We start from the raw sequence: 21,490 nt of genomic DNA on the forward strand, positions 1-21,490 counted from the left end.
AGGTTGGCCTTAAACTCCTAAGCTCATGCCTCAGCATCCAAGTAGCTGGGACCACAGGCGTGCATCATGCCTGGTTCTAAAAAACAATTGAACACTAAAGATCTATGGTTTAAAGGCTGGTGTTTGAGGGACAACCATATGCACTGAAACTAACGAGTGAATTTCTTTATATTCCATATCATGTTCTTTTTTTATGTTTAAGGTTGCCTGGTTATAATAGTTCCCACCCTGGGAGGGAGGTTACACATGAAACTATGCTTCCAAAGGCGCAATACCCGCAGGAAGTAGGAGAAGGAAACAAATATTTCAGTGTAATATTTTGTTCCATCTCCATTTGGTACTGTGTGTGTCATGTATTCAAATTTTTAAAAAATATTTTAAGTAATTTTAATCAAGAGAGCAAAGTGTCCGCCATCCATAACATTTTGTTTGAGCTGCAATGCCCAAGTAAGGGTCCCATGTCTTCTTCCGTAGGTGCTAAGTTCCCCATTAAGTGGACGGCTCCAGAAGCAATCAACTTTGGATGTTTCACCATCAAGTCTGACGTGTGGTCCTTTGGAATTCTCCTGTATGAAATTGTCACCTACGGAAAGATTCCCTACCCAGGTATTGCTCCTCTGTTTCCGTTCAGGCGAAATGTATGACATAAGCATCGAGTTGCAGAAGGCATTTTTAAAAAAGCCTCCTCTGTCCAAAAGGAAAGGATTCACACTTCATATCAGAGCTGGATTCTCCTTTAGTGGGCATTGTGCTACCATGTGCCTAGCTACTCCTCTGCCACCTTTATTGAGTGCATACTCCTTTCCTGCCCGCATTCACTGCACACTTACCCAGAGCCCAGAGAGTGCTTGGTACCGTTGTGGGTGCTGGGGTGACCCTGGTGCTCCCCAGAGGGGTGTTCCAGTGGAAGAGGAACGAGATGGGAGATGGGGATTTCCAATGCCTTCTGTTTAGTTTTGGACCGGAGGCTTTGTGTAAGTGCTGTGGAATCTCTGCCTCTTCAGGAAATAACTGTCTTTATTTATCCGTGAATGATCTGATCTTTGTTTTCCTGGTGTCAGTGGAGACATTGGTCAGTAGCTGCGGATTCCCTCCTTCCCCCTGGGCATATGCTGTTCTGGATCAAAGAGGAATTCCTTCCAAAGCCTTCACTGTCCCCTTACTATTTCACTTCTAACAAAATCTGTGGGCCGGATGAATTTAAAATTCTACATTTAGTGTTTAAGTCAATATTTCGTTCAGTATCTGTCTCGCATGTCAGGCACTCTTAGGGGACCAGAGATGCAGTGGTCCCTGCTCTGCCCTTGGGAGCCAGTGTTCCCATGGGCAGAGACTGGTGCTGTCAAGCGCATTTCCGTCCAGGGATGCCAGGGGTGCTGGAGGGTGTGTGAAGGGGTTAACGAGACTTGTGGAGGCAAGGGTGGGGGCTGCTGGTTTTATCCAGCGGAACTCAAGGAGGTGAAGGAGAGACACTTGTGGCTTTCTAGGGGCTGAGTGTCCCGTAGGGGGTCACCCAGGCCACGAGGCTGGGCAGCAGGGCTGGGAGACCAGTGCAGTTTGGGCCTCAGGGAGCGTTTGATGGATGAATGAATGACTTGCCTAGGTCGTTTAATCACAAGTTACAGCCATGGAGGAGAAAGGAGGACAGAGCAGCAGAGCAAGCCAGTGCCTTGGGGTGCCGTAGTGACCCAAAAGGGTTGATGGCTACACGAGAGCTTCCCATCTCTCTCCACAGGAGAGGGAGCCAGGGAGGGCTTTCAGACAGACCGGTGCCGCCAGGGGTATGCTCCAGTCACCCCCCCCCATGTGTGGACGGCCTCAGGAAGGCTGGGCCGGGGACAGCTCAAAGCAGAGATCTCTGGATGGTGCCCGCACAGCGGGCTGATGGGCCCAGGAAATCCCTCTCACGCGGCTGTTTCATAGTCTAACTCCTCCCTGTGCTAAGTGCTCAAGTTAGTGAACTGACACTGCTGTAAAGTGTGACAGGGTTTCTGATCAGCCCTAACGCCTGACATGTTCTCTCTCTCTCTCAGTCTCTCACTCTCTCTCTGTCTGTCTCTCTGTGTCTCACCTCTATCTCTCTCACTCTTAACTCTCACTCTCTCTCTGTGCTGGGGATGGAACCAGGGCCTCAGGCATGCTAAGAAAGCACTCTACCACTGAGCTACCCCCCAGCAATATCTCTATTTCTGCTTCCATCTGTGTTTGTATTTATCTCTCTGTAGGGAGGAAAAGATGATCTATTTGGATTACACGTAATGGTAACTGACAAAGCTATGACCTCACAGAACAAGGCCATGTCTTTGTACAGTGTGCTGTGTGTCATGTTCCGCCAAGGCTTCAGTGGCTCGGGAGAAGTGACTGGGCTTCTGGCTGAGGCAGGACTACAGAGACCTGTGTCCCTCCTATGTCTGTCCCTCACCTAGTGTGATCAGTGCCCAGGATTTGGGAATATTTGGGGTGAAAAATCATGTTAAAAATAAAAGAACCAGTAGGAAAATGATAAGAGTCATTTTAAAAACGTATGTACTCAAACCAACCCCAAACCATCGCTAGGTCTGTTCCCCAACAGCTTGTGCTTTTCAAGGGATGTGGGTGTGAGGGCCTTTGGGGGGCTGCATCAGTAATCATGAAAGCATCAATAATCATGAAAGCAGTAGCAATGATGAGCAGAATCGATTCTGTAGAACTTGATAAACACTGCCAAAATGTGCCGTTTCCCATCAGCAATGAAACCGCTGATCGAGAGATTCCTGTCCTAGGTGGGTTGTGAGAGAAGACCCTCTTTGCCCAGCAAAGAACTAGATGTGTTAAGGTCTTTCCTAAAAGTGCTTCAGGGGCCATGTGCCTGGTATTGCCAAACAAAAAGGAAATTAAAGAAAAGAGGGGAAACAACAAAATAAATAGTAAAGCCACACATGAACCGGACACATATTTGTAAAAGAAAAAAGATCAAAAGCCATGATTTACTAAAGTATTACTTACTAGCCTTGGGCAAAGAAGTAGTAAGTTGTATTGATCAACCTTCCATCACTCAAAATACCTGACACCTGCCGTGTAAAGGAGGAGAAACTTATTGTGACTTCAGGGTTTCAGGGTTTCGGTCCCTGTCGGCTGATGGAAGGGGATGGCTGGGCAAAGCCGCCGGCCTGGTGGCCCTGAGGAAGCAGAGTGAGCAGGAGCAGAGACTGAGGAGAGAAGGCCAGAGATAAGGTGGAACCTGAGGCCATCCGCCCGTGACCCGCCCAGACACACCCAGAAACAGCGTAGAAACGCCCTAGGAGTCTCTCAATCCACTCAGATTGACAAGATTATAAATTACGTTAAGTTTCTTCTTGGTAAATTTCTGAAGTTTTTCACAATGACATTTTTATTAAATAACATTATTTTTACCGAGGAATACACACACATTAAAAAGCTAGGTGGTGCCAACAAGCTTCTAGTGAAAGGTGCTACCCAGGGCCCACCCTCCTGAAGCTGTCACAGAAAACCACTTCCAGGAATTTTGGTTATTTATTCTAGTACTTACAGCCCATAGTTGTAAATATTATACCATTAAATCTTTAATAAAGTAGGGGGTTTGCATTTTACTTATTACTGAGTAAGAATATGGTCATGTGGTTCAAAATGCAAGAGACAGAACAAGGAGATGTGGGTGGAAAGTGTCCCTCCCTTCAGCCATGCAGGTCCACACCAGAGACACCCGCTGTTGCTAACTTCTGCACCAGTTACTTCATAAAAGTAGAACAGCGCAGTGTCCGCCCTTTGTACCGGGCTTGTTCCACCAGTGGCCTGGACACAGCTCTTGCTTTTTCATGCTGAGCCCGCATCCTTTCTCCTAGTTTTTGTCCTGCTTCCCCTCCCAGCCCCTGGACCTGGAGCTTCTGAGCACTGAGCTTCTCCGTTACGTTTGTTTTAGTCTGCTTTCAGCTGTTATAACAGAATAGCTGAGGCTGGATAACTTGCAAAGGAAAAGGGTTATCTGGGCTCATCCTTCTGGAGGCTGAGAAGTGCAAAGGCGTGACCCAGGCGGGAGCTCAGCTTCGGGGGGGCTTGTGCTGCCTCAGCATGGTGTGGCAGGAAGCAGAAGGGGAGGTGGGTTCCTGCAGGAGAGCCTGAACTAGAGGGGCAGCCTCACTTTACAATCCCACTCCTTTCCTGGCAAGGGGTACTGTCCCTGGAGAGGGAGCACCCACTCCCGTGAGGAAATCATCGATCTCTGTTAACAGCCCAGTCACCTCTTTGCAGCTCTCTCTCCTACTGGCACAACTGTCACTACTGTCACAGTGGCAGTCAAATTCCCATGGGGGGGCACATTCACCCCATAGCAGCTTCTCTGGTGTTTGCCAGGCAGGCTCCAGGTACCATCCTGTCTGCAGCCCCGGGCCTCATCCTCCCACGAGGGCTGTGGTCTTCCAGGCCTCACCCTCTCCTCAGCTCAGACCCCTTCTGCCTCTGGCTGCCAGTTTCACCAAAGGGGGAGTTTAGTTTCCACTTCTTGTTTTTGTTTTGTTTTGTTTTAGGGTGAGTTACATGGGGAAATGAGAAGGGAGGTAAAAGATTTTCTTTACTCTCTTAAAACAAGAACTGTGATTCTATTTCTGTAAGAATTTCATAAAGAAAAAACGTGAGTCCCAGTGGTTGGAGTTTTGTTTGGCTTCTATAAAGAAAAAGAAGGTTTAATAATGAGATTTCTGAAGCATCATGTCTTTTCTGCCTGTTTCCCACAGAGAGAGCCAGGATCTTAGTGCTCTGTGTAGACGCAGATCAAAAATTCACCCTTCCGCGCACAGCTGCCGCAACCACGAGCAGCGGCCAGGGGCAAGAAAAATAGTTTGCCCTTTTGGAAAGAGGGTCACTGGGCGGGAGACTGTGGCCTCGGGCAGCGGATACTCATTCTCCTTCTCCCTCCCTCCAGAAGCACACGAACTCTGTGTCATTAAAGACTGTTGAGGTCGGGGAGCTGGAGGTCCCATCACCCACCTCTGGTTCCTTTTCTCGTCACAGTGTGCCATATTTTCCTCTTCCGTACAACCCTTTACCAGCTTAGTTTCTGTGACTTCTTGCTCACTCCAGAGGCCGCAGCATGCCCGCCCCCCCGCCTTCCTTGGGTGAGGGAGGTGACGTCTCTGTGTACCACTCCGTCTTGATCATCTCTGCCTGTCTCAGAGCCTAGTGCTGTCTCGTGACCCATGGTGACTGTCGCCAAGTCCCTGGACAGAACGAGAGTGCTCGTGTTGTCACAGATCACCAGCCAGTGGGCGCTTGACCTCGCCACAGACCAAGCGCCAACTGTCAAGAGTCATCTCGGGGTTGCGTCAGGTGTCTCATTCCCTCTTTTGCTTTCTTCTCTGACACTTGTCGTTTAGCGGCTCTAGTTCCTTCGTTTACTTATGCACAAGAAGACAGGCTTCAGATTCTTTTTTTCTGACTCCACTAATCAAGTCCTCCGGGCGGGTAGAGCATGCCTAGCCTTTGTCTGCATCATTGAGCGTTTTCTTCAGAGTTAGAACAAAGTCAAAATCATCTGCGGTGCAGCCGGGGGACCCGGGGAAGCCCGGGGAAGCCACTGCCTTCTGTATTCTGACAGTTTATGCAACTGGGGATTCTCCAGAGAGGAAGGGAAAGATTCCCAGCCAGGTTGGAAGTCCCGTTGCCCCATTTCCCCACCAGGATCCCAGAGCTACACTCATGCGGGGGTAAGAACAGTTCCTCTGAAATTTACTCAGGTGACTTTGGCTGGTTAGAAGAATTAGAGCGATGCTGAAGCTACATCATTTTGTGAAAACCCAAACTCCAGATGAAGAAAGGAATGTAAACCCACTTTCTAGCTTTAGGCAATGAAGATCAAACAAAACCTTCCACATAGAAAATTCCAGTTACACCAAATAGTTATCAGTGGTATTCCAGAAGTAAACTTGAGAGAAATTAATTCACCAGGCGAACAGCTCTCAAGGGATAAGAAATGATTGCAAAGTTTACTTGGATCTTTCCATTTAAAAACTAGAGCTCTTCCAACAGAAAAACAACCACGTCCTCTTTTCAGAGCTTTAAATCTAGGCGGGGCTGTTCAGTCCCTGTGTGCTGAAAATGGTCTGCTGAGGACCCAAGGTCTCAGACCTCAGTGATCGCAAGCCATTGTAAGCACACGGAAACCCACTTTAGATCTTTTCTATGTAATTTGTTGTAATTCAGGTTTTAAAAAATACTAGTAGTGTCCCAAGAAATTAATTTACTGATGCTGACTGGGTAGTGATCTATATTTGAAAAACCTTGATTAGAAAAAAAATTTAGAGCTTTTATTTGAATTCTAGTAAAGCTGTTTTCTCCAAAATGATTACCTGTCTTTTAGAATTTTTCCAGCGATCACTGGTGTTACAGTCTATAGCAGTGATGGGCTGGGGATGTAGCTCAGGGATAGAGCACATGCCTAGTATGCCCGAGGCCCTAGGTTCAACCCCCAGCACCACAAAAAACAAAAAAAGGAAAAGAAGGAAGGAAGGAAGGAAGGAAGGAAGGAAGGAAGGAAGGAAGGAAGGAAGAAAGAAAGAAAGAAAGAAAAAAGAAGAAAGGAAAAGATCTGTACCTATGGAAATTGCCTATTGCCTATGATGAATGCCAAATATTATAGAAGATTATTATATGTTCTGCATGAAAAATCATCTCTAGAGAAACTCATATCTCTACAGAAAATACGTCCAAAATATATGCAAAACTTATAGATAAAGATGCAGGTGGCTAAAACTGCTAAAAGAGCCCGTTTTCTATCCCCTTCAACAATGGGAGAAAATATTATTAAAGTACTCTTCCCCTCAAAACCTGTTCTTAGTTCAGAGACCTGCAGTTCCCTGAGACCGCGTCAGAATCCAGCCTGCATTACCAGTCCTCTCGCAGGACTCCGTAGGAATAACGAGTGCGTTATTATTCCTCACCTGATGTTGAGAACATGCAAATTCCAGACTCACCGATGTACTTTGACTCTGGCCAAGAACTGAGGACTGGGACAATTTAATCTCTGTGTGAAATAGTTTCACTGGAGGGCTAGGACTTAGAGCCGTTGTTCCTTCTGTCATTACCTTGCTCTGAGAAGACAAAGGGTCCCAGAAGAGACAGGACACAAACTACAGACAACTGTTCTTCAGATGGCCCAAGCCATGCGTGATTCCTTTCCAAAGCAATCTTAGATTTATAGTCACTTGGCAATCATATTATCAATTAGTCTGGTTGGTTGCTGACTTTAAATTTACAATGAAAAGCCAAATTTTAAAAAATAAAATGTAGGGGATAATGTGTGAAAAAATAATTTCTTGATAAATGTATTATAGGTAGAAGCTAAAAAAAAAAAAAAAAAAATCTACCTTACCAAAGAAATTGAGATTGGGAATTACCGTTAGGTTTGCATGGTGAATTTCAAAGGTCAGTCAAGTCTAACATCCTTTCATCCTTAAAGAGAACTTGCTTTGCCTTCAACTCACTGCATTAGCTTGGTTTTGCTTTGGCAAACTGAATTCAGCCTTTATTTCCCATGCTATCATGTATTATTGGGCCCCTTAGAGCAATCCCTTTGTTCTCTATGTTAGTTTGCTAGGGCAGTGATAACAGATACTACAGAGTAGGTAATTTAAACAGCAGAAATTTAATTCACACAGCCTGGAGGCTGGAAGCCGGCGACCAGGGTGTTAGCAAAGGTCTGTCTCCTTAGCTTGAGGGAGGCCTTCTTCTCCTGGGAATTTCACATGGTCCTTCCTCTGTGCATGTCTCCGTCCTAATCTCTTCTTCCTCTGACACAAGACATACTGGATTAGAACCCCACCCTCATGACCTCATTTTAATCTAATTACTTTGTAAAGGCTTTATTTCCAAACATAGTCACATTGAGGGACCTGCGGTCCACACTTCCACCTGTGAATTTTGGGAGCACACACTTCATCCCGTAACAGACACAAGAGAGCTCTCTTCCATCATAGGGGCAGTGTGTGAGCAGCAAACACCCTCACCAGAGTTCCCCTCTAGTCAGGTTCCTAAATGGCATGGTTTTTTTTTGTTTGTTTTTTGGCCTCAGGGAGAACCAATGCAGACGTCATGACCGCACTGTCCCAGGGCTACCGGATGCCCCGCATGGAGAACTGCCCCGATGAGCTCTATGACATCATGAAAATGTGCTGGAAAGAAAAAGCAGAGGAGAGGCCGACCTTTGATTACCTACAGAGCGTCCTGGATGACTTCTACACTGCCACAGAGGGGCAGTACCAGCAACAGCCATAGTGCGCCGGGAGACCTGTCCATCCTACAGGATGGCTGCGTGACTGGAGGAAAACGTACCGGCACTGGTGCACTTGTTACCTCGTGTGCTGCCGTCTACCACGCCTGGCTCCTGAAGGGAGAGGCCACGGTGCTCAGGAAGAACAACCTGGCCCAGGAAAGTGCTCTGTTCTCTTAGACGCACGTCCGCTGGGATGAACCCGGATTGCACCTCAGCTGACCATCGGGCTTTGTGTGACCAACGTCGGAATACAGCCTCCAAGAAGAAGACACACCCGCCCTCCAGATGTGTCCCACACTCGCCCAGCGCTCACGGCTGGATGTGCAGCTCAAAGGTTGAGAGTCTGCTGCCACAAATCTACAATAATAGCCAAATTTAACTCATCTATAAAGCAGAAATAACCAGATGCATAGCACGACACCTGACATTTTCTCTGTGCTTTGACTTACTTTATGAAATTACTAACCCGACCTGTTAGATTTTACAGGTGACATCCGCAGCTTAAAAAGGCCTATCCCAGATTTCAGTGTTTCTCTTTTAGGGGTTTTATTTCCCACCCCTCAGAATCTAAGACCGTTAAACATGGTCCTCCTGGAGCAGCTGATCAGAGTCACCGCTGAGGCGACAGCCACCTGGCACTGTGCTCCTGCAGGAGCTTCGCTTGCGGCGTGCGGGCTGTTGGGTCCTGAAGTGGAGCCTGACTGTGACACCACCTTACGACCCCTGTCAGGACAGAAGAGCCTCAGGAACTGCTCTGCCTTACGGAGGAGTATTTTTAACTGCCTAATCTTTTTAATTGCTCAATTTCCTAGATAAAGACTTGTTTTGACTGTTATATGAAAGAATAGTAAGATTCTAATCTCTGCAGAGCCTTACAGGGCTTTTTCTAAAACAAGCGTTTCCTTTTTGCTTCACGTGATTGGAACATTATTTTAAGGATCAAGTATTAATTTAGCTGTACTCTAGAAAGTAAAAATGCCATATTTTGGGCTATTTTTGTGATTCAGCAGTCTTTTCTAAATTGTATGAGATTTGTGTGAGACTATTTATACCCAAGGATATGAAGAAAATAAAGTCAGGCAGCTCCTTCGGCTGCCATGATGAGAGAGTTGAGAGGTTTTGTTGGCCGGGTTTTGTACTGTAAGTCTGAGTGCACGGCTCTGTCCCATCATTTCATGCTTGCTGTTCTGTGTATACCTAATAATTTTATTTTTATTTTATTTTAATATATGTGGCCCAGTAACAACTCCAGCTTTTTTTTTTCTTGTGTTTACCATTTCCAGCTATTGGCGATGTGAAGAAGTACCAGTTGGTGGGAGGGGGTGGGCAGAGTGTCCGCTTAGCTAGATGATTACACCTGTGAAGTCCTACCTCCAGCCTTGACGTTGCAGCCCACAGAGCTGAGGGATCGATGCCCTGGACTCCTGAACATCCCTCGGTGGGGCCCAGATAGAATTTTCTTGTTTTCGAGGCAGTGTCTCACCATGTAGTCCAGGCTGGCCTTGAGCTCACTGTGTAGCCCAGGCTGGCCTCAAACTCATGGTGATCCTCCTGCCTCAGCCTCCCGAGTACTGGAATTACAGGTGTGCACCATCATGCCCAGCTAGATAGGATTTGTTTTTGAAAAAAGTTTTGTAAGCACCAACAAAATTTTATTTTTTATGTTTTGTTTATGTTTCAGTTGCCTAAGGGAAGGGATCAAATAGCCTACTTTCCCTAAATGTAACCTTTCCTTTTCCTATGTGATTTTTTTAATGTCCTCTATGAAGTATTCTAAAGTTCTCAATTCACAATTGCCATATTCACAAACATAGAATGTAGTCATCGTATAACGTCTACATAGCTGGATGCTTAATTCACAAGGGTAAGTTTCCTACCCACACCGCCCCCGTTCACATTTTATTTCAGAGCGCAGTATATTACAGGGAAAGGAAGTAGAAAGAATTCTTAAGGCAAAAAGAGTCCTCCAGGAAACTAGAATTGTATCCTCACCCTCTTTGTGTGTCTCTCCGTCCGGCTTCCTTATTCCATCCTCCGTCTGACTTCCCCCCTCAGTCAGGCCTTGACCCTTCCCTCCTCCGGTCTCCCTCGTCAGCAGCAGCCAGCGCAGAAGCGCGGCCCGAGCCTCCTCCAGCGGAAATGCCGAGCAGGGCCGCGGGCAGCCCTGTCGTGAAGCACGTAAAGGTTAATGAGAGGAGGGGCTGTCTCCTTACACCGTGGATGGATCCGGAGCCCCGAAACAATTACAATCTCATGTCCAGTTCTGCTTGTGGCGACTGCTTTCACTTCATCCTTCCCCTTATTCTCATAAACCACATCCAGGCGCGGTCGCTGCTCTAACATCCTCAGTGCTCAGCGCCAGCTTTTGAGAGGTTCCACTCAATTCAGTGAATGCTCACCCTGCTGCTGGGCCCCCCGGCCCTTCTGACTTCAACTGCTAGGTTCCGCAGCCAGCTCATAAATGTTCCCCGCATTGTCCGCTAAAGGCCTTCCCAGGTGAGACCCTAGCTCCAGCGCTCCCTTGTCCTGTCTTCCTTTATTTTTCTCTCTGCCTGGTGGAAGGGAGTCTCCACATTTTTATTACATGAAATTTTTAGACGAAGTAAAACTGAGCCTTGCTGTTCTTGCTGAGCAGTGAAGATGTCTTTACACCAAACATTTGATAAGAGTTCTCTTCTGGGCTTTGGCACTTTATAAAAACCAGCCCTGAGTCACACCCTGGAAGAGCTGGAAGATGCTATCAGCAAAGGTGCATTTAAAGCCACAAAAAGAATAAATTGTCTTTGATTTGTGTTGTTTCCTTGTAACATAAAACTGATGAAACACCATTGTGGTGGTTGGGTGCTCTGTCTGGGAAAGGGAATATTTACAAAACGCTTTATCAGAGTTCACATAGACATGATGAGAAATCCCCATACTTGAGGACAAAAAGTTGCATGGATTAAACTGACCACACACACTTTTCAAGAAAATCTGTAGGGACAACACTTTGGAATAAAACGTTTCAAGAATATTTTTGCTCTATTTCATTAAACTGGATACAAATTTTTATCAAGAAGTTCTGCCTTGCTGCCTGTAGGAGAATAAAGACTTCCAGTTTAATTTCCTGTGTTCCTATGAATCCACTAAATACTTGAGGTAAGAGCACCAAAAATGTCATGGGGCCACCAACATGGCCACGCTGTGATCGTAAATGTTTACCTTAAACATGGAAATGGTAGGAACAACCCCTGTGAGTTTATCTCTAGGTCACTGGAAAGAAAAATCTGGACCGGCTGAAGTGCAGTCTTCACTCAGCACTGCTGGACTCACGTGGCCCCGTGTGAATGGCACCAGAAGTAGAAGACGTGTCACAAACCAGGAAAATTCTCCGTAGACTTTGTTTATTATTAAGCTAACACTGAGAGTGGGTGATAGGTCCTTAATTCCTTATCTGCTTCCTAAGACTTGCTATGTTTTAAATTTCAGTTTTTTAAAAGAGTAATGGAATGAGTATGTTGAATATTTAGTGGTAAAATCCCAGTGAGCACAAAATAGTAACTTAGTCAAGTAAAGCATTTCTACAGAAAAATACCTGAATATTCCTACGTAAGTGAGATGAATACAGGCTATTCTTAGGTTCAGATCAATTTTTACCACCAAAGAAGTTCTTTAACAGTCTTTTGGTTTTCCCAGTCTTTTGGAGTTCAGGTTGTGGCAAGGGGACATAGCTCTGTATTCTGATGGCTTGGAGGATATAGAAGAACTTTCAGTCTCAGCGCTGCGCTGGGTTAAAGTGGAGTGCATCCAGATGATGACTGCTCAGAACGCTCTAGGCGGGATGCAAAGTGCAAAAAGAAAAGATAAAAATTATTTGCACTTCCCTTGGAAGCAGTAGTCAATCAATAATATAATCTCTACCAATACTGTCTCGGGAGGGTCTGATGAACAGCAGTGAAAGTGGGGCAGGCTGGCTGTTTCAGTCACCCCAAGTTACTCTGGGACTCGAGGGAACTGAGCAACGTGGTCCTGGGTCTCTCAGGAGGTTGAGAAGGCCGCACGCAAAATGAGGCGCTCATCACGCGGACGTTAGGACACACGGGAGTGCGGCGCTCCGTTCTGCACAGCTGGCGGTGGCGGCCCAATCTGCAGTGCTCTGGGCACCTCACTCGGGGTGGGCAGTGGTGACCCGAAAGGACAGGGACTAAGCTGCTACCTTGTGCTCACTGGGATTTTACCACTAAATATTCAACATATTCTTTCCATGGTTCTTTTTTAAAAACTGAAATTCAAAGCATAGCAAGTCTTACGAGGCAGGTAAGGAATTAAGGACCTATCACCCATTCTCAGTGTTAACCTAATAATAAACAAAATCTGCTTAGAATTTTCCTGGTTTGTGACATGTCTTCTACTCTGGTGCTATTCAGATGGGGCCACTTGATTCCAACAGGGCTGAGTGAAGACTGCAGATCAGCAGCCATCGATCGATGTTTCTTTACTTGATGATACGGAATGAAATCTCTTTAAAATATTTGCCTGTCAAAGAAATATGCTTTGAATGCTCTGTAAAACTTTTCTTTTCACTGCACTTAGCTTTCTATTGGATTCTCTTTGGGCTAATAGTAGTCATTCCATACAGGGCTTTATGGAGCATTTTGCTGTCGTATAGGAGCCTCAGATATGTGAGGGACTGTCCTAGAGACTTTTCTCACTGCTGAAACCACATGTGTGACACCAGAGTTAAAGGAGGAAAGGCGTATTGTAGCTCCAAGTTTGCAGAAGTTTCAGTTCGTAGTCAGCTGGCTCCAAGGCAGGGTGGCAGGGCAGAGGGCATCACAGAGGAGAAACAGTTCATGGCAGGCAGAAGGCAGCAAAGTAGCGAAGCAGCAAGCAACAAGCAGCCCTCTAGTGTCCCTTACATTCTGTCCAGGTTACACACCCTTAGTAGGTAGCAGTCATGCCTAGGGTGGACCTTCCCCTACCCACACCCAGAACTATGCCAAACCCATCGGTAGACTAATTTAGTGATCACACAGCCTTGATCCCAGCATCACACACTCCAGATCCAGCCACCTCTGACAACCTCCACCTATGACCGCGTGAGGCTTGTGGGGACAGCTAGACACAGCCGTAACAGGGACGTGAACCCTAACCTTAAATTCCTTGTGTGATGGCAACAAGTACAACAATGGCAGAAGGTAGAGCAAGGAAACTGTTCTAAATGAGAAAAACCAGGTACAGAGCTTGAGGAAGATCCTTCTAAGGGGATCACCGCGCTGGTTCGAATGACAAGGAGAGATAAAGTCTTCCTTCAACGTCAGACAGGGCACTCCGCTAAAAAGCAGACTTCTGGGAGAAGCTTCAAGGAAGGTTGCAGTGGGGAAGGGGCAGGGGAGGGGAGTAAGGATGCATCAGAGGACGGGGCTCCCACACTGGAGGAGTGAGGGTCACAGCCCCAGAGTCACCCAGAAGGCGCATTGTAGGACACCACTGGGCCCACCTTACAGTGTGTGACCTAGAAGTAGCAGCTAATACTGCTGGTCCCTTTGAGACGCAGGGATGACAAGGTGCTTACAGGCGGAAAAACCAGATGACCATAGTGAGGCCACATCTTGAAGAAAACACAGGCTGCAGAGGAGCAGTGGACCTTTAGACGGCTCTGGGGAGCACAGCGTAAGGAGACACTGTGGGCCCCAGAGCTGTGTGGCCATTTACCGGGCCTACCACAGCTGTGCTCAGCTACACGACGGGGATGACTGTGCTTCTCTCCTGAGATTATCATGAGGAAGCGATGCAAGAAAAAGTATTTTATCATAAACTTGGCACAAGGTTAAGTCAATATATTTGTGAAATGAAGATGTTTGTTGAACCAAAATAGTAGATGTGATGTCAGAAACACATATTATAAAGTCCAGTCAGCAAATAGTGAGAGGGACAGATGGACAGGAAAACCAAACCAACAAGCGTGTCCCCATGGGGGACAAACAAGAACCCAAACGACTTGGGTCTGTTACTGAAAACACCGTAGTAGCCAGCAGACCCTCTCCACACCCAGAGATGGGATTTTTCTAGGTTTGGGGTAAGCTGGCCTAGACTACATAGCAAGACCCTGTGTCAAAAACAAACAAAAAATTAAAAAAATAGATTTGGGGTAAGGTGCTGAAATCAGCTTGTGATTTTTTTCCTTTTTTTATTTTAAAGAGAGTAGTAAATGAGAAACAAGCAAACAAAATATAGAACAGTAGCAGCATACCAGTATCACAAACATAAACAAATCAAAGCAAGCACATTCAAAGTGATTCAGAGTCTCAAGACAAAATAATACGAGTCGATAGTGGTTGTTACACTGCATATTGCTATCCTCAGCTACATTGCTCAGATTACCAGATGGAAGAATGAAAGATTGCTCAAAGCTTTTAGGGAACAAGAAAATAATTCTTCAATAAAACAGTAGAGATAATACAGAGTTTCACTAGACAAGATGGTAAGAGTTCACCATTGTAATTCCATTGCATATTGTTATGTTCAAATCAGTTGCTCAGACCACTGGACACAAGCATGCAAAGTCTATCAGAACATAAAAAATTGTGAGCATTAACTGTTCATCTCAATACAGCATCAGACATCAGCAATACAGTCATCTCAGCTATTCATATATATATTTATGTTTTGTGTACCTTCTTTTTTTTCTTCTTTCCCTCATCCCAGTCGTTCCTTCCTTTGAGCAATTTCTTTCCCTTTCCTATCATCTATTGTATGTTTTGAGTTTTACCTAGTCTTTCAGGTTCCTACACCAAGGAGACAATATGATGTTTACACATGTGGGTCCGATTTATTTCACTTATGAGTATGGTCTCTAGTTGCACCCATTTACCTACAAAATCTGCTCGTGCTTTTTAACCACCACCCCCCTCCTATGCAGTAATACCCCCGTTCACAAATGTTTCTGTTCGTGAACAATTCAGTTCACAAACAATCGTTTGGCAACATTTTGCTTCCCAGTGGTGAGCTCTGCATTGGGTTACAGACACAGCTACGGCCATCGTCCCTGCACCTTGCAGGAACGTGAACACAGCCATCTTCCCTAGAATCCTGGAACAAGCTAAGTTTGTGAACTGAGGAACCACTGTAAGTTTGATTTTCAAGTCATAATTTTGAAAAAATTCAAATAAGGAATTGGATTTTGGAGTTAACAGGCATCATGGATTGAGTTGTATACACCCAAAGTGATACGCAGACATCCTAGCCTTCAGGACCTCAGAACGTGACCTTATCTGGAGATAGGGCTGTTATTTTTGTAATCAGTTAAGTGGGGATCATACTGAGTACATTAGCCCCCTCATCCAACATGGCTGAAGTCTGTAAGAAGACTTCATGTACACAGACGCACACACAAAGGAAGACGTGTGAAGACACCCAGGGAGAAGACAGCCACTACAAGCCAGTGAAAGCAACCTGCTGTCCAGCCCCGCTGACTGCTTGATCTAAGGCTTCCGGCTTCCAGAACTGTGAGATAGTGAATGTCTGCTATTTAAGCGATCCAATTTGTGGTACTGTGCTATAGCAGTCCTAGCAAATTAATGCAGCACCCCAGTGACATCATGGGGGTGGTCAATGAAGAAACCTGGGTGAATCTGCCACAGGAAGAGGGAAGCTGGGTGCTGTGGTTCAGAAGTGGCCCGCAAAGCCTCCTGTTAAAGGCTTGGTCCCCGCCCCGTGGTGCTACTGGGAAGTGGACAAGCTCTGGGAGGCAGAGCCCAGTACAAGCGAATTAGGTCCCCAGGAGTAGGTCCTGGAGGGGAATACTGAGCCCCTCCTCCTCCTCCTCCTGCTCCTCCTGCTCCTCCTCCTCCTCTTCCTCCTCCCCCTCCTCCTCTTGTCTCCCTCCTCCTCTCTCCCTCCCTCTCGTGCTCTCTCTCTCTCTCTCTCTACTTCCTGGCCACCATAAAGGGAAGAGCCCTGTCTGCCATGCCTTCTGGCCACAAAATATGGTGCCACCCAGACCCCACACAGCAGGGGAAGCGGCCACGGCAGGGGGTGGCCCCCTGCAAACTTGCTGGGCTCCTGCGGGAGCCGTGTGCTGAGAATCAGCCGGCAGGCCCTGGGATCAGCAGGCACTCCCTCACCACCTTCAGCAAGGCCCCAGATGCCCAAACATCAGAGTACAGAAAGGAAAAAGCATGTCAAGGTACAGTTCAAAGGCAACCCTAGGGCAGAGGAGGATGAAACGGCAGGTGAGCGGCGTGCTGCCTCTGGAGTGAGGGCCCTGAGTCCCTTGAGGGCAGAGGGCTGGCCCCAGCATCTGGCAGGGCTCCTCAACGCCAGCTATTTCTGTAACGGTGTGGAGGCAGGCAAAGAGGGCGTCCCCTGCGGAAGTGGCAGCAGCGGAAGAGGAGGAGGCAGGCGCGCTGGAGCGGGGCTGGCCCCGGACGAAGGCTCTGTCCGTGCAGCAGAGTGGCGGTGCTGCAGGGACGCGGGGTCGCGGGCAGGGAAAGGGTGAGCTGGGACATCACTAAGCTTTACTGAGGAAATCAATAGGAAATCTTAACAAAGACAGCTTTGGCCGCTGCGGTTAGACTCCAGCAACTAGAAGACAAAGGTAAAGAGTGAGAGCAACCAGACCCGGGGAGGTGCCAGGTAACACAGTTAGCATAAGGATTTGGCAGGAAGAGTTCACAGGCAAAACAGGGCTGCAGCCAGGACCATGAAAGGCCAGGGTCGCCAGCCCCACCCTCACCTGACAAAACATAAAGTCAGTAAGGAGCAGCCTCCGAAGGACTCTTATTTACTCTATAAAAGACACACACGCTTACACACATATTCTTACACGTACGTTCTCACCCTAGCATCACTAGACCACTGCACCGGATACCCGCGTGTCCCCTGGACTTAACTTCTCCTCTAAGCTGCCCTTCCGTGAGGCTCCCCTCCCCACACCTACTCAGCACAAAGGGGCAGGAAGGGGTAAAATCGCCAACAGAATGTAGGCAGAGGCGCCCATGCTGGAGGCAAAGGCGGCCAGAGAGCCAATCCGACTGCCGCAAGTTTCAGGTGCCCCACGAGGGACGGGGACACCAGCCTCGACAGAAAGAGCTGAGGACAGAAGCCGTGTTCCTTTCTGACGCCCCTGCTCTTGCAGAATAGCTGGCTATCTTCCCTTCTCCCACCCTCTTCCAGACACACCTTCCTCCTTTATTTTAAACTATGCCGCTTTAATTTACTACTGGTGCCTGGAGTTGAGCAGTGGTACATCCCACCCCACCGTGGCCTCAGCCCTGCCATCTCCTGGAAGCTGTGCAGTTGAGCCCTGGAGATGAGACAGGGTTGGAGCGGCAGGGGGAGCGTGCGGGACGTGGGTGGGTGGAATTCCCACTGTAGTGTACCGTGGTCCAGCCGGCGCCCTGCCGCAAGCTGCCGGAGGTGGCCGGGAGGTTGCTGCCTGCGACAGTCACATCTACAGTGACCTTATGGACGCTGGCGGCCATGACCCAACCACCTCCAAGCGGGGGCCTACCGCACTTCAGGGCCGCTTGGGGCACCCGGAATGTGCACTCACACAGACGACCCCACTACAGCTTGTTGCCTAGGGTGCTGGGGCTGCCACAACCAAGCACCAGGCAGGACATCTTTTTTTTTTTTTTTTTTGTCTTTTTGAGTGTTGCTATGCAGTTAAGGCTGGCTTTGAGCTCACTTTGTAGCCCAGGCTGGTCTCAAACTCACAACTATCCTCCTGCCTCGGCCTCCCTAGTGCTGGGATTACAGGTGTGTGCCATCACACCCAGCTAAAATGGAGCATTTTAAACAGCAGGTGCTTATCTTGCTATAGGTCTGAGGCCGTGAGTCAGGATCGAGGTGCGGCGGAGCGGTGACCTCCCGAGGCCTGTCCTCGGCTTGGTTCTCTTCGGGTGGATCTGAAATGACGCCCAGAGGAGGGGCTTTCGGAAGGCGCTGGTCCTGGGAGGTGAACCCACGCTGATCCGCTGTCGCGAGGGGTGGCAGGTCGGGGCAGGGCGCAGCTCCCCTGGCTGTCTGCTCTCGGCTCCCGGGGTGTGAGCAGTGTGCCCTTCCCGCTCTGGAGCCGGCTGTAGCCTGAGCCCTCCGGAACCGTGAGCCGGAGCCACGCCCCGCTTAGCTTGCGGACATCGGGTATTTTGCCGCAGGGGTGGACAGTGACGCGGCCGCATCCCCGGGGGTTCTTCCTGCGGCCTGCCCTCTTCACTCCCGTTTGTGTCCCAGCTCCCTCTTCCCGCAAGCTCGGCAGAGAGGCTGGGTCAGGCCCCTTCTCCGGCCTCACTTCAACAGAAGTGCCTCTGCCGGGCCCCGCGCTGGAACACGGTCGCAGGCGAGGAGCTAGTCCCGCCGGTCCAGCCCTGGGCGCCACTCTCTGGGGAGCGAATCCGAGCTACGCTGACTCTGCAGAGCTGAATGCTGGTGTCGCTTAGAGTCTCAGCCTGCTTAACTGCGAGCCCGACTGTATCTTCCTGTCTTTCCGTGGGTTAACTTCATACCATTTACCCAGTTTTGTAAAATCTAATTATAAATCGAGAGTTTAAAAAATAATTATGTTATTATTGGATCCAGATTCACTTCTAGAAATCTTGCAACACAATGTGAAACTGCTTGGATAACTTTTAGGCTGAAATACTCTCATTGTAGCACAATTCGAAACACTGAAACTTTGGCGCGGATGGTAATTCGGGGTAAAGCATCCGCCTCACGCACACAAGACACTCAGTTTGATCCCTAGCAACACACACAGACACACACACGTACACACAGATATATACACACATACAGAGAAACACACACAAACATGCATAAACACACATGCACACAAACACACACGTATACACAAACACACACATATACATGCACAAACACACACACATTCACAGAAACATACACGCACAGATACACATACACAGAAACACACAAACACGTGCACACACATGCACACAAACATACACACGTATACACAGAAACACACACAAACATACTCACATACACACATATCCACAGAAACACACACACATGTGCACAAACACACATATACACACAAACACATGCACATACACACATACACATAGAAACACAAACATACATGCACACATACATGCAGGCACACACAGAACATGTATACACAGAAACACACAAATATACATGCACAAACACACACAAACATGCACACATATACACAGAAACACACAAAGATGCACAAACACACACGCACACATACACACAAATGTGCTCACACACACAAACAGAACTTTCAAAATGGGTAAGTCGTTCAGTCACGGTGTATTCAAAGTCTGCCGGGCACCCGGATTGATGCACTGCACTGGGAATCCCGGGGGTCAGTTCTAGTCAGCTCTAGTTCTAGTCAGCTCTAGTTCTAGTCAGTCTAGTTCTAGTCAGCTCTAAGGAAAGGTTAACAGAACTCCGCAGAACACTGTAGCACTGTCTGTGTAAGAAGGTGAGAAAGTGTCCACCGTGAGGTAGAAATAATCCGCATATGCAGTTCTTGGAAAGAATGAATCGATTTATTTTTTATAAGAATGAAAGAATGCAAAATGTTAAAAATAGAAAAATAAAACATTTCAAGAGAACATACTGAAGTCATAATGAATATTAAATTGTGCTTTTTTCTTCCTGCTTTCATGTCTCTTTCAATTATTATTTTTGTATGTTAGTTTAACAGTGGAAGAGAGACACGCTTCCGCCATAGTGGGGCTGAATCCCATTTGAAGACTTCACAAAATCTGTTAAAAAATAAAGAAGTTGCTAGGAATACATCCACAGTAAGGGCCTGCCGAAGACAGCGGAGCCAACGCTGGAGTAATAAATAAATGAAGAGGCGTTGGACTAAACCCAGCATGTAAAATAAACAGAAGTCTACAATGGTATGAAATAACTAGTTCACTAGACAGGTAAATAGAGAACAGGAAATTTCATGCAGAAGAGGTCCGAGTCACTCGCGGAGGCCCCCTTCCCGGGTGAAGCCTCACAGCGCAATCGCTCAGGGCCCATTGTGCTCTTCCTCTCAAAGAACGCAGTAAGGAGGCTGGGCTTGGGGAGCCCCTCACCACTGCACTCGGAAGGCTGAGGCAGGAGGATCACTGCGAGTTCGAGGTCAGCCCGGGCTACAAAGTGAGCTCAAGGCCAGCCTGAACGGCATAGAGAGACCCTGTCTCAGGAAGACCAAAAGGATGCAGTAGGGGAGAGGGGAGAGGGGAGAGGGGAGAGGCCCTCAGGGCTTGGGGACCGGGCAGGACCTCGCAGCCAGGGGTGCAGAGGCAGCGCCCGCAGCAGCCGCGTACTGTGCACTCCGGAGCGAGGTGAGGACCCGGCCCTGCGCCCCGCGGCCCTCATCCGGCACCAGCGGCCTCCAGGATCGGGGCGTCCTCCGAGAGGCAGACCCCGCGCTCCGAGCCCTCCGGTTCCCTCCCAGCAGAGCCGGCCTGCGAACCTGCGAGGAGGGACGGGCCCGTGGCTGGGCCGGCGGGGCTCAGGCTGGGACGGGGACGGCGGAGGGGTGCTGGGCATCAGCCCGGAAAACCTGAACGAGGGCTGTGCTTGTGCCAATCACAGCGCCCCAGCACCGGCCGTGCCTGTGTGGCAAATGCGCTGCGGGTGTGCTACCAGGAAACTACCCAGGGCGCACGGAAACCCTCCACTGTCTCGGTGGTTCGGTAGATGTGAAATTGTTCTATGTGACTTTTCTACAGAAGTTCATTCACAGCGCTCAGTGAGCTGTGAATTCACTTCAGTACCGTGAAACCATCCTGTCCTCTCCCTTTATTCACCGCCTAACTCAGTTACCTTATCAGCCGGCCTAGTCCGGGCTACTGGGGAAGCTGAAGCAGGAGGATTCTCTGAGTCTAGGGTTTCAAGGCCATCTTGTCAAGAACAACAAAATCATCTCAGTAAGTCCATGTTTGTTTTAATTGCAGGGGTGCATTCGTAAAGTTAAGACTTCACTACGCCCCTGAAATAAAGGGAATTTTTTTTTTTTCTCACTTCTAGAAAATACACAATCAACCAACCCGGAATTAAGACTTTAAAGAGCAGGTTCGCGCTTGTCCGTTCCCCAGGGAGCAGCGCCATCTAGTGTCCGTCGCACAAATGAACCGCTGCGGCTCTGGTATCGAAATAACCAAGCCACGCTTCAAAAGTTAAAAAAATACCAAGCAAATGGTCACAGCTAGAGACCATACTCATAAGCGAAATAAATCAAACATACATGTGCAA

General features: G+C 48.0%; 1 protein-coding gene across 3 annotated transcripts in view; it reads left to right on the top strand.

The window, feature by feature from the left end:
• Positions 1–9,376, top strand: part of Lyn (LYN proto-oncogene, Src family tyrosine kinase) — an 85,176-nt gene extending 75,800 nt beyond the window's left edge. For all 3 annotated transcript variants that reach the window (XM_013520168.1, XM_005396077.2, XM_005396078.1), the window contains 2 exons: positions 475–606; positions 8,063–9,376. In XM_013520168.1, the coding sequence (XP_013375622.1) occupies positions 475–606; positions 8,063–8,265 (335 nt within the window). In that variant the 3' untranslated portion in view covers positions 8,266–9,376. The remainder of the gene's footprint in view (positions 1–474; positions 607–8,062) is intronic.
• The last annotated feature ends 12,114 nt before the right edge of the window (positions 9,377–21,490 follow it).

The sequence above is a fragment of the Chinchilla lanigera genome, unplaced genomic scaffold, assembly GCF_000276665.1.
Source record: "Chinchilla lanigera isolate Chin_1 unplaced genomic scaffold, ChiLan1.0 scaffold00053, whole genome shotgun sequence".
Classification (NCBI taxonomy): Eukaryota; Metazoa; Chordata; class Mammalia; order Rodentia; family Chinchillidae; genus Chinchilla; species Chinchilla lanigera.